General features: G+C 39.6%; 1 protein-coding gene across 13 annotated transcripts in view; it reads left to right on the top strand.

The window, feature by feature from the left end:
- The window catches only part of LOC133531916 (protein daughterless), a 136716-nt gene that overhangs the window by 96958 nt on the left and 25553 nt on the right, over nucleotides 1-14205 (top strand). For all 13 annotated transcript variants that reach the window (XM_061870341.1, XM_061870333.1, XM_061870335.1 and 10 more), the window contains exons 3-4: nucleotides 11417-11582; nucleotides 12809-12933. In XM_061870341.1, coding sequence (XP_061726325.1) covers nucleotides 11417-11582; nucleotides 12809-12933 — 291 coding nt within the window. The remainder of the gene's footprint in view (nucleotides 1-11416; nucleotides 11583-12808; nucleotides 12934-14205) is intronic.

Here is a 14205-nt window from a genome sequence, read left to right as displayed (position 1 = left end):
ATAACATAAAAATCCCAAATTTGAAAGAAAAGTGCAGTATATACTGTAAATAAAAAGGCCGGAATTCATCGTTAAATCCTTCTGGTACCATGTAGAACCCAGTCCCTTTTAAAGTATTTGACGGCGTATCACATAACGGATCCATTAGGGCGTCAAGCGTCAAGTTTCGGGTTACAGGGTATTACGGGACCCGACGCTTACGACACTGTCTTTGTCTGTATAAGTCCAGTAACAAGAGAGTGATAGAGATGGAATCTCGATGTTCGTGGTAGCTACTCAGTTCTATCGTCGGGGGTTTTCGAGTTCACATCAATGGTTTGTATAGGTCCGTTTCAAGAATGCGTTAGCAATGATTTTCGTTTTCATATAAAATGTAATAAGTTTGAGTTCAATCATTATGATCATAGGTAAATTAGGGATTCTCAATAATTCATTTTTGCTCTCTTCCACTTTTTTTATTACTGTAAAACACTGAAAAGATTCTAAAAATGGGCAGCCATTTGAGTTGGGAGCGGAAAGATCATTTGCAGTCAAATTTACGTAGGCCAAAAATATATCTGATGCAAACATTATGCAAACGTTCAAGCTTGTGAAGTAGCTCCTCAGTGAGATCCAGAACAGCAATGTCCGCATAGTCGAGAAGGGGAATCAGCAGAGAACGTGCTAGCACGACTTTGTGTGGACAGGGAGGAAACTCTGGAGACTACTGTTTGTGTTGCCCCGAAAATAAACTATACTTTACCCCACGTTACCTTATTACACAAGAAATTAATGATTTAAAACTTTTAAACATCGGGTTACACTATATTTTTTTATGCATTTCGCTTCGATTCGCACAATGCTGTAGAAAACGGTAAAGTAGATTTGATATTATAGTATTATGTATCTATCGGTTTGTCTGATCCGATATCGGATGTCGGATGACCTGGAGAAAAAAAGCTGCCAGAAAATGTCCTATAGCATCAAGTCCTTTTATTTATGTATTAACACTTTCTTTTGAACTACAAACAATAATTAAATGTAGGTAAAAAATATAGTTACTTTGTTTCTTTGTAGTAGTATTCAACATACGATATCGGATCCCTACACAATATGGGTAAAACAGACAGCCTCATGTGGCGAGCGTGCATGGAAGAAGAGGAAACAACAAAGCACATTCTCCTAGACAGCAAACAGGTAGAAGTATACAGGAGCAAATACCTAGGTACTCCGTGCACACTACAGGAGGCAGTTAGCAACCTGAGCACTGCTAGGCTTCGTGGAGGAGCTGGGGTGGCTAGAGTAGCGCTACCTCGATTTACGCAAAAGAGGCACCATGGTTGTCGACTTGCGGAAAATGCCCAGAAGCACTAACTAACGACAAGTGGCTCCTCCGATGTTAAATATGTCCATAGGCGGCGATGACTGCTTCCCATCAGGCGGCTCGTCTGCTCGTTTGCTGCCTATTACATAAAAAAACGATATCGGATCGGACGGTGAGAAAACGCTCTTAGTTTTATATTGATGTTTCTGTGCGAAATTCTCTTCTCGTGAGACAGTCTTCTAGTTTTTGTTTAATATAATTCCTGATAATATAACAATTAGAATTAATGAGAGCCTTCACAATAAAGCGTCGTGAATCCTCTACAAAAAGAAAGTCCCGTTGGTTGAGGCGGTGTGACACACAAGCGGCAGCGGGAACGACTCGAGTCGAATTAAAAGCTATTATTCATATCTGTTTCTATATTAGTTATTTGTTTTACAAGGGGGCAAAGATGTTGTTTAAGCCCTTGTGCTAGTATTGATACCCGAGCAAGCAAAAAGTCCCAAAATTGGTTCGAAAAGTGGAATCTTGAGCGTTGTTAAGAGTTTCAAGGCATTAGGGTCAAACAAACTTTGATCCTTTGTGAAACACAACATTTTTCACCACACCAATCCTAAGAAAATACTACCTAACTATCAACAAACATTACAAATCAAGTTCAAATAAACGTTATTCAATATTTAGCAGTCAAAATCATCACTTAAAAAGTTAAAAGTCAATTCTACCAGCCGACATTAGGAGACAATTCAATATTTGCTTCAGATTACTTTGCCACTCTTGTGGATAAAATGCAACTCATTCATCAGTTTTTTTAATAATTAAGAGACCATTTACGAGCTGATCTGGTGATTATTTTCTGTGACATCTTCGGAGGCAGGGATCGCGGATGCCGATGACTTGCGCGCGCGCAGGAAGCGGGAGCGAGCGGGGGACAGGATGTAGCGTTATGATTATGATTCATGCAATACTCGCTGCCTCTCGAGCGCGCTAAGAAATTATAGCACTGTCTCTGCCGCATATCTGTAGTAAAAAACCAAGAGCGCAGCGCAAGTTATAAAGATGGACAAGAAAGGGGTCTCAAGAGATTACTGCAGTTGAAAACTATTATAAAATCCTGGTATTGTAGGTATGTGTCCGTTTTTAAGGCGGGCTGTAGTTTCCATGTGGCAAATAAAACTAAATAAATAGTTTTGATAATTGGTTGTGATAGACGGTGTGACAGACAGACACATTGATCCTATAAGGGTTAGGTATTTCCCTTTGACTCTAAAAATACAAGTGATATGATATTACATATGTTTTTGGCATAAGCTTTTATTGCTGACTGTACTTTTCTTTAAACAACTTATACTCATCGAGACAATTCCAACAACCTCAAACACAATTAGTTTGCGTTGTTTTATCATAGAGTTCCCATGGCACATCCTGTTTCCCTCATCAGATCAGCTGCATGTCATCGTAATATTGCATTGATATCCGATTTACATACGTAGGTATGTATGCGAAATTTCAGCTCAATCGGAAATCGGGAAGTGGGTCAAATTTGCTTGCAAGATTTCATCCACACTAACAAACATACATACTAACAGGGATAGTTAAATAAAAGCTTGTGAAAAATTATCTGACACACCTAACGTTATATACGACAACGATTTCTTCGTGTGCGTTTGCGCACAGACACTGTCACATGGCAATGTAGTAACAGATACTCGTCTATTCGTGAACCTTATTTATTTTCATTAAGGTTCACATTGGCTCAGCCGGCCGTGTGGTCTGTCTATAGTACAAAGAGTTTCTCATATAGGCTTGACCATAACTAGCTTCCTTGTACGTTTAAGGGTTCAGCAACGCGGACAATGGAGATAGCACCTTATTGTGCGTACACTCGCGGACACGATAAAGTTTAATTACAACATAATAGACCACATCTACGCTATCTTCGCACCAGCTTGAACAGAACAAAGTGTGGGAGAGATATTTATAGAAATGCGACAATAATGATGACTTTTCTCACGTTGACATTGCAATTTTGACGCAGAGTTAGCTTGGTTCGACTCTATGTAGATATTTTTTTTCAATGATCTAACGACACTCTTGCGTACCGGTCGGATATCTTTAAAAAATCGAGCTATATTAGATAATTTTCATCGAGGTTACATTGGTTACTACATTTGTATTTATAATGGCATTGATGGCTGAGAAAATAGATTTGTTTTTAAATGCGACATGTTTCATCTTTTCGGAATCCGAGAATCCTTTACAAAAACGAGTAAAAATTTATCGCATAATCAGAAATGGAATGATGGTTTTGACATATCGCTGTGACATGCGCAAAGCTAATTATTTTCATAGCCATTTGTTCATGATTAAATTAATATATGAAAACGTGAATTTTATTAATGACTACCGTGCAGAATTCTGATATATAAACCAATTCAAGTTTATAAATATTTTGACGTAACATATTTCGAACGATGCAAGTTAAGTTTAATCACAAAAAGTTTTTTTTTTTCATATCTCTAATTTAATAATAATGCTAAAACAAACACGAAAAGACGTCTATTTATGACGATCGAGCAATGCACAAATTATAATCAAAATTTAATTAATAGAATCAGGCGTTGAGTTGTCGGGTGTCAGACCGTCAACATCTCCAGCATCTCCTGAGGATGCCTCGTAGAGAGGCGAAACACGTGTCGAGTTTTGTACTTTTGATGGTGGGTTGTTATATTTATTTGCGTATTTATTTTTGCGGTGGGAGGGTGGGAACACGATATACATTATGTCTCCTTCACGCGTGCTAAACCAGTTTATGTCGCATACTTTTGATTATTTTATCATTCACATTTATTAGCTAAGAACTAATAGATACAACAAAAGAAAAATACATAAAATATTCCTATGGTAAAAAAGATAATGCGACATATTTGGCTAATTTGCCTGTCACTATCTGTTTGATGATGTAGGTATGTTTTTATGGCTGTATGCTTGACTATGGCTATTATGTTTTAATTAATAGATAGATAAAATCTTTATTCAACCACAACTTACATGCTTTGTGACACAAACAAATAACAAGAGAAAAAGAAAATTGTCAAGAGACAAAGAAAAAGTAACATACAATTTGACACTAATATCAATAACAATGTATTACGTGTCTTATTTTTAGATTAGTAGAGATATTAGTAGAGGGTCATGTGTTGTGGTAAAGAATAGGCGCTGACTGAGCATACATGCTGCGGAGACCACAGCGCTGATCTTCCGTCCGAACCTTAAAACCTACACTAATAAACGACCAGTGCAGCCATAGTTAATGTACTTATATGTATAAATATATATGCATATTACATATATTTGGACTATAAGTATGTAGGTACTGTAAATATTTGCAAGAAAGTATGACATATGGATAGGTAACGGCAGGTATTGGTGTAGTCAGGTGGGGTTAAATACGTTAATTTAATTTTGTCAATATCTTACAGATAACATTTATGAAAGTAAGAGCTTAAGAAAGTTTTTCTTCTTGTCAAGGTTTTTATCGTCGCTTCCGCGCACAGCCAATAATCTGTTTTGACATATACGCGTCCATATATTGTTTTTACATATATACATCTGTTAGGAGATAAGCCTGCGGACAGATTGGTCATCATACGAGAAATATGATAAGCTTGTGTTTCAAGGTGATGTGACTCACTGATTTGATTGTTCAGTTATTTATATTAAGCGTTTGATAAATATATAGTACTTACCTATATGTACAACCAAAGTAATAAAAAAGTATAGGTATGTTTACGTTATGCAAATTATGTATAGTATGATATAACGACCTGTAATTGTAGTATCATAGTATCAAAAAAGTCTGAATAATATATTTAATAAGGTCAGGTGGGATAAACTCGTTTTTTTTTATAAAATGGCGGAGTCATACATTTATTCAGTTGTAAGCTATGCTCGCGAGGTTTACAGCTCACAGAGCCACTAGTGAATAAGAATTGTCCTGGAGTGTAAAACTACAATAAGCTCGATTACTCGCTGCGAGCTTTCGCTCGCGGCCGTGCGTGCGCGCAGCTTTCTGCGCTAGGGTTGTCACTTCATCTTACAATCATTTTAATATTGACGACCGGTCTGGTCTAGTCGGTCCCGAATCCCGGTAAGGGCATTTATTTATATGATGAGAACAGGTATTTGATCCTTTTTTTTTTTTTTTTTTTTTTTTTTTTTTTTTTTTTTTTTTTTTTTTTTTTTTTTTTTTTTTTTTCTAGGGGGGAAAATGCATTCCGCATACCACCCGGGTGCGGGGGGTGACCCGAGTGGTTATGTGGGACTCCCGTCTAGGCTAATGAGGCCCACGGTATACCCACTAAAAACCCCCCATATGCCACCTCGCCGCCTTATTGGTGGGGTTACAGGAACGCTTGCGCACTCATCCGCGACCCCACCGGCGGCAGCCGCCCGCGAGCGGCTCCTACGCGAATGCCCGAAGGCCCTTCACGCGAGGCGCGCCAGATGGTTCGACGCGCCCTCCTCCTCGGTCTCCGTCCTGCAGTGTAGCGGACCCCCCCGAGCCCGCCACAAGGAGACCACGGGCGCCAGAAAACTCCCCAGCGCCCGGCGGCAGATGAGGTCCATGGTTCTGCCGCAAACCACAACTCGGCTGCAGAGGACAGGGAGAACGGCACACCGTAACACCGACACTCCTCTTCCTCTGCAGCCCCACCAACGCCGCTACAGCGGAACGGCCCCGCCAAGGTCGCAGGGGATAGGGAGAGTGGCGCATCGTGATACCATCACGCCTCTTCCCCTGCGATCCCACCTCGGCCGTCGAGGATAGGGAGAACGGCTCACCGCAATACCGACACTCCTCTTCCTCGACGGTCCACCTCCAACGCGTCACAAGCGGGCTTACTAAGCCCACTTGGAGCGTCCTCCTCGGGCCAGCCCGCACCTCAAACAGGCCGGCCCTGGTTGCCTCTTCGCTTCACCGTGGGTGACCAAGCCACGGTTACTAAGCCCCTCCACCACGACAAGGTGGGCAACCCGCGGGGGGAGGTATTTGATCCTGAGTCATAGGTGTGGTCTATGTATTTAAGAATTTATATATATATATATATATATATATATATATATATATATATATATATATATATATATAGGTATTATGTTTATCGTTGTCTGAGTACCCCCAACACAAGTCTTAATGAGCTTACTGTGGGGCTTTAGTATATTTGTGTATAAATGTCATATAATCTTATTAATTATTTATTTATCTGCGATACGTTATAGTCAAATATTTAAATTGGAATAGGATTTTGCATTTGTTATTTGTATTAAAATTATGCTACTGTGTACCTAATTATTTGGGTAGTAGGGTATGTATAGTTCAACCAATTTAAGATGAACTTTTTCAATCTACTTTACTTACTATTGAGTTGGTGCATAAATCATTGGACACTTTTATTTCATAAAAAAAAAAAAAAATCTAGGTTTCAATTCGGTTACACGCTAGAATAATCTATTATTCTACAGAATGTTCTAGGAGCTTTACGCCAAGGGGTATAAAAGAGCGCGCGCGTTCCTAGTTGTTCAATTTAGTTCAAAATGGAACCGCGTCAACTACGAGCGATCATGCTTTACGAGCATAATCTAGGGACGAGTGCAAGGCAAACGGCCGAGAAAATTAACACTGCGTTCGGACAAGGCACTATTGCTCATTCCACAGTGAGTTTTTGGTTTAAGTCTTTTGATAAGGGGGACACGAGTTGTGAAGACAAACCTCGCTCCGGTCGGCCAGTTGTCTTCGACGAAGACCTTCTACGCTCACATTTGGAAAGACATCCGGATGCGACTACCAGGGACTTGGAGAAGGAACTTGGGTACTACCATTCCACCATAATTCAGCACCTGCATGCAATGGGCTACCACAAAATAATGAGTCGGTGGACACCCCACGCTTTGACAGACAGCGAGCGCGCAGCACGCGTGACCATATACAAAAGTCTCCTCCTGCAACCACACAGACAAGACTTTCTCAGGTCCATTGTCACCGTCGACGAATCCTGGGTTCACTACAACAACAAAACGCGGCAGGCCTATTGGGTTCTACGCGGAGAAAGGGCGCCAACGGAACCAAAGTCAGATCGTCATGGACGAAAGATAATGTTATCAGTTTTCTGGGACTGGCAGGGCATATTGGGAACTGTTGGACGAGAAGCAGACTATTAACGCTACTATTTATGGAGAGCAACTGGAAAAGTTAGCCCCAGAAATAGCGACTAAGCGTCCAAAAAGGCTGTCTGTATCACTTCTTCAGGACAACGCTCGACCACATACTGCGAAGTCTGTCCGCCATATTCTGGAAAAGCTGAACTGGACAGTGGTACCTCACCCGCCATACAGTCCTGATATTGCGCCGTCGGACTATTGTCTGTTTCGGGCTCTAAAGTTACATCTAAGAAAGAAGAAGTTTGAAAACTATGAACAACTCTCAAGACGATATTGCCGAGTTTTTTGACCACCAGCCTCCTGCTTTTTGGGAACACGGCATAATGTCTTTGCCAGAGAGATGGTTACATGTTGTTGAACATGTAGCCATCTCTCTGGCTATGGTCATTATATTGTGGATTAATACAAAAAAAAATTAATAAATGTGTTTGAGTGTCCAAGAACTTATGCACCAACCCAATATAATAAAAAACCAGCCAAGTGCGAGTCGGACTCGCACAGGAAGGGTTCCGTAAAAACGGTCACCCATCCAAGTACTGACCCCGCCCGACGTTGCTTAACTTCGGTGATTGGATGAAAACCTCGAGATTGCAAAGAAATATTTATTTTATTCTGTTTTTAGTATTTATTGTTATAGCGGCAACAGAAATACATCATCTGTAGAAATTTCAAATGGCTAACTATCACGGTTCATGAGATACAGCCTGGTGACAGACGGACGGATGGACGGACAGCGGAGTCTCAGTAATAGGGTCCCGTTTGACCCTTTGGGTACGGAACCCTAAAACACTACCTCATGATAATATTTTTTTTTCAGTTATAAATTATCACTGATAATAAAATATTTAAATCGTTGGGTGACAACCCTGGATTGCCCCGCTAATAGCACAATTAGCACGCCGAGGCTAATTAACCTTTAGCGATATCTTTATGAAGCTTTTTCGGATTTTTGACTGTACTCCATTACATGGATAATTTGCTGGACATGTCGACGGACCGATTGGGGTCATTTATTTTATTTACGAGTATGGACCAGGGATCGGAACCGGTTTTTTGCAAAAACATCGAAATAACCATATATTTCGGTTTATTTTATACTCTAAATGTAGGACTCAATTGTGTTTTCAGATAACGACTTCGTATTATTAGATTGCCTAATTAGAAATGAAGTAATTAACAAAGAACGAAAAAATACCGTTTTCGTTCCCATACAAAAAATACCGGTTTCCGATCCCTGGTATGGACAGCCTAAATAATTAAAAACTCTGTATGTAGCATTTAATTTACCAAAGTTTCCGAAGTTGCCAAATTTCTATAGGAAAAGTCTCAAATTTAAAAGCAAACACTGAAAACAAGACCTTAATAAACACAGGCATTATTAAATATTTCTACTGCCTGTCTAATTAATATGTGATATATTGTAATATTAAAAACGTAACTGGTGGCCGAAGAGCGGCTTCCTCGCACAATGTATCAGTATTGCGATACAACGAGGAAATGCCGCCAGCATCCTTGGTACAATGCCTCAAGGGCCTATTGTAGATTTAAGCTAGCTATATTAATCCCCTGTATATCTTATACCTTTAAACGAGCAATTCTTGTATATATATTTCTGTGATCTCGGAAACGGCTCTAACGATTTCGCTGAAATTTGGTATATGGGGGTTTTTGGGGGTATACAATCTATCTAGATGAGAATCTAGAGAATCTTATGTTTGGGAAAACGCGTGTTTTCGAGTTTTCATGCGTTTTTCTTTCGACGCAGAAAATGGTCGCTAATTTTGTGCTGCCGGCCACTGTCCGTCTGGTCCAGCGGGTTAAGACGCGGACTGCTAAACGAGTGGTACGGGTTCGAATCTCGCCCGGTGACTAACTTTTGTTTTTTTTATATGTTCAAGTTTATATATAATTTTTTAATTTTTATTGTTTTAGACAAGTTTAATTTAGTAAAAAAATGTAGTTAAGATTATCACCTATAAACCACCATATTGCAATAAATAGTTATAACCGAGCAAAGCTCGGTCGCCCAGGTACTATTCATTATGTATAGTTTTGTAATTTGATTGTAAATAAAGACATTTGAAGTGAAAAAATTCAAAATAATACCTTTTTTTAATTCTTACAAGAAATTTTGTAAGTAGAAACTTGCAATAAATTCTCGTGTAAGTTTAAAGAAACTTGCGAAAATGTTCCTGCATTTTTAAGAATGTTCTGCAACTTGCACATTTCTATTTGTATGACGATAACGGACTCAATGAACGAAAAATGTACGGAATTTTAGGACAGTTTGTTTTTCTCTTATTAGGACCGAATAAGCTCGTGATTCTGAGTGGAAATAACGGTCTCAATCTAAAAGTAATATTTATAAGTATAGTATACAACTGTATTGTATGTAAAACGCGTCATACGAACGCGTACAAATATTGAAATCCTAAATTAGAAACCTGTACATAAAAGCTCCCCTCAAAGTCCATAGTAAAATTAATGAACAATTGTACCGTATGTTAAGTCTCTTGCGCAACAGTAGTTCCTTAAAAAGCTCACAAAAGCTTTCAAAATGGCCACCGCTGGACTGGACCGGGAACTGTGACTCACGGACAAGCTAGCGTACTTTTGTAATTATTATGTAACACGCACAAATGTACTGTGTACAAGATTGCCTGACAAATATCAAAAAAGCGACGAAAATCGTATGTCAAGTGTCATTGGAAGTATTGAATTCAGAAATATTACGTGATTGGGCAAATTATGAGCCTTTACAAACGTTTATTCCAGTTAATTGAATGACCTATTTAATGATGTGCAACACGTTGGTGATTACTGATTTTTTTTGTGACAATTAGTTACATGTATGTGTGTGTGTATCCCGAACTCACAAGGGGTATTGAACCTTTAAGTCTGAGGAGAGACTTTGCCTCCTTGTGTGCGTTCTAATACCGCTTGTACAATGGGCTGTGCTCTGAAGAATTGTTTGACATGATGCCAACGGCCACTTTCTATCACCGCACCGCTCGTCGTCGGCAGGGTGTTCATCCTCACACCTTAGAACCTAAATGCTCGTGTACTGTGCGGTTCAAGGGGAATTTCCTCCCGCGGACGCTCCGGCTGTGAAATGAGCTCCCTTCCGAGGTTTTCCCGAGGGTCTACAGTATGGGGCTCTTCAAAAAAGGAGTGCACAGGTTTTTAAAGGGTCGGCAACGCGCATGTAACACGTCTGGAGTTGCAGGCGTCCATAGGCTGCGGTAACTGTTTACCATCAGGCGGGCCGTATGCTTGTTTACCACCGTCGTGGTATAAAAAAAATAGGGAGTGCCCACCTTAAAAAATATTTCTTACAATTTTGAGTTACAGTTACAGTTTTTCCAGTAGCGGTTTACGAAATACACCTATGTATATTTCAATTTTAAAATTTATTGCCCCAGCACTCTAAATAGTTTATACCCACAAATTTGGGTATAAACGAGTAAATACGGTTATATTGACTAAATACTGAGTATTTAAATACTCACGGTTTACTCAAAAGTGCTCGCTTTGTGTTATTTTTAGTCTGCCTCTTTCGCACTCATGTAATGTTCATATACGTGATGGGCTTCCCATTCTCATACTTCAATTACTCTTATGCGTAAAGCATCATCTTAGATCTGTGGTAACGAAAAGACTACCAACCTCATGAATCATGTTTTTCGGAACAAAAAAACGTAACCTAATCTATTGAAAAAGTGTTAGTTATAAGCTCCTGTGTTATCTTGCTTTTTGTGAAACCTATGAACTCTGAAGGACAGGCTCAGCCTGTATCAGAGTTCCAGAAATAAAGAAAATAGTGTTTAATTCTGTCAATAAATAATTTTGTAATTTGTAATTCTATAACGTTTTTTTTTTCTTCTTCCACAGTACGGCAGCGACGAATTCGGTCACGACTCCCCGAGCCGATACGCCTCACCAAAAGGCGCGGGCGGCGGCGCCTACCAAGAACCTTACTACGCGGGCGGCGAGTGGGCGGGCGGCTACTACCAGCCCCCGCCGCCCTACCAACACGACACATACGGGGCGTCACCCGGTAAGAATCTATCTCTTAACCTGTCCAGACTCCTAACCGACAAACTTACTGCTTGAAAGGCCACATCTCACAGAAAAGGGGTCATCCATTAATTACATCACACGTATAGGGGGAGGGAGGGATCAAGAAAATGTGACATGTTACAAGGGTGAGGGGGAGTCACAAACTTTATTAATGTTTTCTATGTATTTAAGTTTTTGTATATTATATATATCCTTGTCTGATGTTCTACTGATGGTAATATTGAACTCCACACAGAGAAAAATTACGAAAAAGTTTGCATGGAAAAGTTACCATTTAAGTATGTTTCCTCTTAATGTACGAAATTCTTCGTGAGCGTCTTTTCTTCAATAGGACATTGTTACCACCTCATTTCCGAGCTACCGTAAAACATCCCACCTATAGCACAAGACTCCCAGCTGATGTAGTCCGAAATTAACTCGAATATCTTCGTACAGGTATGACTAATATTTAAATGTATTATGACAAAAACAATCTTGGTATTCTTAATTACGTCTCAGAATCTACCTTACAGAAAAGAAAAATCCTACAAATCCGAAGTTTGACAGCGATTCAGTGACTAGTCATTTTGTCCCTTTCTAATGTATGACACTATCCCTTTCGGCTATCCCTTTCTAATGTATGGCACTATCAAAGAGAAATTGAAATAGAGGTGTGTTGTCAAATAAAACTTTGTAGCGACGTAAATCTACTGCCATCTTTCGACACATAATTAAAACTTTTAGAACCCCATTTGACTTTGATGATCCCTATTCTTTGACTGATATGTGTTCAATTTGTTAAATATCAAAAAGTGGCGCCATCTAATAGGTCAAAGGCCAAAGGTATAGCAGCATCGTTTCGAGCGATGGCGCCATAACATTTTATTAGGTAGTGCCCGGTAAGATGGCGCCACTCTTTGATATTTAACAAATTGCACACATATCAGTGGAAGAATAAGGATCAAAGTCAAATGGCGTTCTAAAAGTTTTAATTATGTGTCGAAAGATGGCAGTAAATTTATATAATTCTCTTAAAAATAAAGATTAATACAATAGATTTTCGGCTAACTAGGGTTGTAAAAATTGCTGAGCCGAACGGAGCAAAGAATGCCCAAAAGGATCTGTTTCGCACCCCTGATTACGAGTTGAATTTCTGCACTATATTTGCAATACTATTTTTAACTTATTCCTATCCAACACTAACCCTTAATTCCCATGTTCCAGGTCTCCCAGGCGCGCCGAGCGAGCCCGCGGGGGCGGAGCTCCCCCTGCCGCCGATGTCGTCGTTCCGCGCCGCCGCGCCCCACCACTCGCCCACCGACATGCTGGTCTCCAAGCCCTTGCAGCCTGTAAGTTGACCTAGTCAAGTTCCTCTAGAATAGGCGAAATTAGGTAGCAATGACACAAGACCCTCACGGTTCGAAATGTATCCATAAATGCCCCCAAATACATGTCGAAGACGCTGTTCTCACAGGAGGGGATGCCGAAGGCCATGGGAAATGGACAACGAAAAGTCGAAAAGCGAAACCTGGGCTTCGACCCTGAGGATGCAACCGGAATAATCGCTGGGAAAACGGAGATAGAAAGTAACGCAGTGATCGTGGGCACTAAGTGAAACAGGATTTACAACCGAAAAGTTAAAGATATTTAAACGTCAAAACAAGAAAGTCGTTCTGGGGATATTGTATAAAATTCTATAACGAGATACCAAAAATTGAATTTTTATTTAATTAATGCATGTTATGTAAAAGATGTGTCCCGCCAAGTTTCTTGTCGGTTCCATATTGGCATACCCTCCTACAATTTAGGAGGGTTTTAAATATTCTCGCGCAGAGTTGTAGGGTTAGAGCCGGCGTAGCTTTATTTGACATTCATAAGCGCATTAAATTATAATATGCCTACTTGAAAAATAAACTATCTTTATATTCACTCATCGACCTCATCGTCATCTTATATGTATAGTCCGCGCATCAATTCTGTGCATTCGGGGGTTGAGGAAGTGGGAAGGGCGTACGCCGCGCCCGTACGTCGCATCACACCCCACACTCGCCCTTAAGTAGTGTTGGCAACGATGCGAATGCAAGTTTATCGAGTCTAAATACAATCTTCTAAATACAATTAAAAATAAATAAATTTAATGTGTAAATTTGTTTGCGCGCCCAAATCTAGATGATTTTTTAATGCTAAAATTATGTATTTTTTTAAATAATTATCACAACAACACGTTTTTGTTAATGCCATAAACGTCATATTGTTATGCAATTTGCCTCTAGCAGCAATATTTTTGCGTGTTTATTACCCTAGGGTTTTTTTGTTTTGTCTAATATCTTTTGTCGGGTCCTTATCGGCGTGTGGAAGCGATGCCATCTGCTTGACCGTTATGGACCGTGGAGTGGTCAGATTTATTGGCAGTCAGTCAGTAACATCTCGTCTTTCTGAGAGTGATAGTGTTAGTGTGTTGTTAGTTTCAAGTTATTTTTTAACTTTAACGTACCTTTTTTTAAACGTATTCTAGTTTTAAGGTATACGGGCCAATATTTGCCTGATAAAAAAGGTATTTGATTTGTTTTTACTTCATTATAAAATTTAGTAAAAGGTTATTTTTTCAAAAACACATTAAT

Source organism: Cydia pomonella, chromosome 26, assembly GCF_033807575.1.
Source record: "Cydia pomonella isolate Wapato2018A chromosome 26, ilCydPomo1, whole genome shotgun sequence".
NCBI lineage: Eukaryota > Metazoa > Arthropoda > Insecta > Lepidoptera > Tortricidae > Cydia > Cydia pomonella.
Note: the sequence above shows the minus strand (reverse complement) of the source record. Positions and strands in the feature narration are given on the sequence as shown.